General features: G+C 38.1%; 1 protein-coding gene across 1 annotated transcript in view; it reads left to right on the plus strand.

Moving 5' to 3' along the window:
* The first annotated feature begins 812 nt into the window (after window positions 1-812).
* The window catches only part of LOC107574186 (tubulin-specific chaperone E-like), a 17119-nt gene continuing 16550 nt past the window's right edge, over window positions 813-1381 (plus strand). Inside the window, 2 exon segments of the mRNA XM_016260651.1 lie at window positions 813-948; window positions 1028-1112. Coding sequence (XP_016116137.1) covers window positions 855-948; window positions 1028-1112 — 179 coding nt within the window. The 5' untranslated portion in view covers window positions 813-854.

A 1381-nucleotide genomic window follows, 5' to 3' on the forward strand; every position in this document is an offset into this window, starting at 1 on the left:
ACTACATGTTAATCATGCTAGCAATATGCTAACTACATGCAAATCATGCTAACAACATGGTAACTACATTTTAAACATGCAAACAAAATGGTAATCATGTTAGAAACATGATAGCAACATGCTAGTAATGTTAGCAATTTGTTAACTACATGCTAATAATGTTAGCAACATGCTAACTACATTTTAATCATTATAACAAAATGATAGTCGTGATAGAAACATGCTAACTACATGTTAATCATGCTAACAACATGTTAAAAACATGTTACCAATATGCTAACTACATGCAAATCATGCTAACAACATGGTAACTACATTTTAAACATGCAAACAAAATGATAATCATGTTAGAAACATGATAACAACAGGTTAGTAATGTTAGCAATTTGTTAACTACATGCTAATAATGTTAGTAGCATGATAACTACATTTTAATCATTCTAACAAAATGATAATCATGATAGAAACATGTTACCAAAATGCTAACTACATGTTAATCATGCTAACAACATGGTAACAACATGTTAATCATGCTAGCACATGCTATTAACATCTATCTAATCTAACTGAATTTTCAAACTTCAAGCTTTTACAGCAGCTTCAAACTTTCAGGCTAGGCTTTCTCAAGCCTAGTCTTGACAAACTTTTTAAAATCTAGTTTCAAATATTGTTATAATTTCATGTAAATAATTGAATTGTTTTATGATGCTTTAATGCTTTTTAGGGTCTGTTAGTATAGTATAATATGTGGTTTCATGATGTGCAAAAAAAAAGTGATTTTAGATGGTTCGATCTGATTTGTCTCTCACGTTTTCTCAGTGGTTGATACAGATCCTCATCATCCTCGTCGTCTGATGAAGACTCCGGAGGATGCTGTGGGCAGACGGGTGAGCTGTGATGGAGAGAGAGGAACAGTCCGTTATGTGGGTCCGGTTCCTCCCACCGCAGGTCCGTCTCCGTTCATTCAGCATTATATGATGATCAGCTTCTTCACAATCAGTTTGATGTTCCTCTGTCTTCTCTGCAGGTGTGTGGCTGGGAGTGGAGTGGGATGATCCAGAGAGAGGAAAACACGACGGGGGTCATGAAGGAGTGCGATACTTCACCTGCAGGTGCTCATCAGAGACAAAACAACTAGTCAATGATATTAAAGGAGTAGTTCACTTCCAGAGTAAACATGTCCTGATAATTTACTCACCTCTATGTCATCCGAGACGTCTTTCTGTCTTCAGTCGCAAAGAAATACGCACGACCGGAAGCAGCGGAAGCGCTCGACTGTGGCATAATAAAAGCCCCGCTGCTTTACCCCACATACGCACGACCGGAAGCAGCGGAAGCGCTCGACTGTGGCATAATAAAAGCCCCGCTGCTTTACCCCACA

Source organism: Sinocyclocheilus grahami, unplaced genomic scaffold (assembly GCF_001515645.1).
Source record: "Sinocyclocheilus grahami isolate Dianchi unplaced genomic scaffold, SAMN03320097.WGS_v1.1 scaffold2139.1, whole genome shotgun sequence".
In the NCBI taxonomy this organism is placed as follows: domain Eukaryota; kingdom Metazoa; phylum Chordata; class Actinopteri; order Cypriniformes; family Cyprinidae; genus Sinocyclocheilus; species Sinocyclocheilus grahami.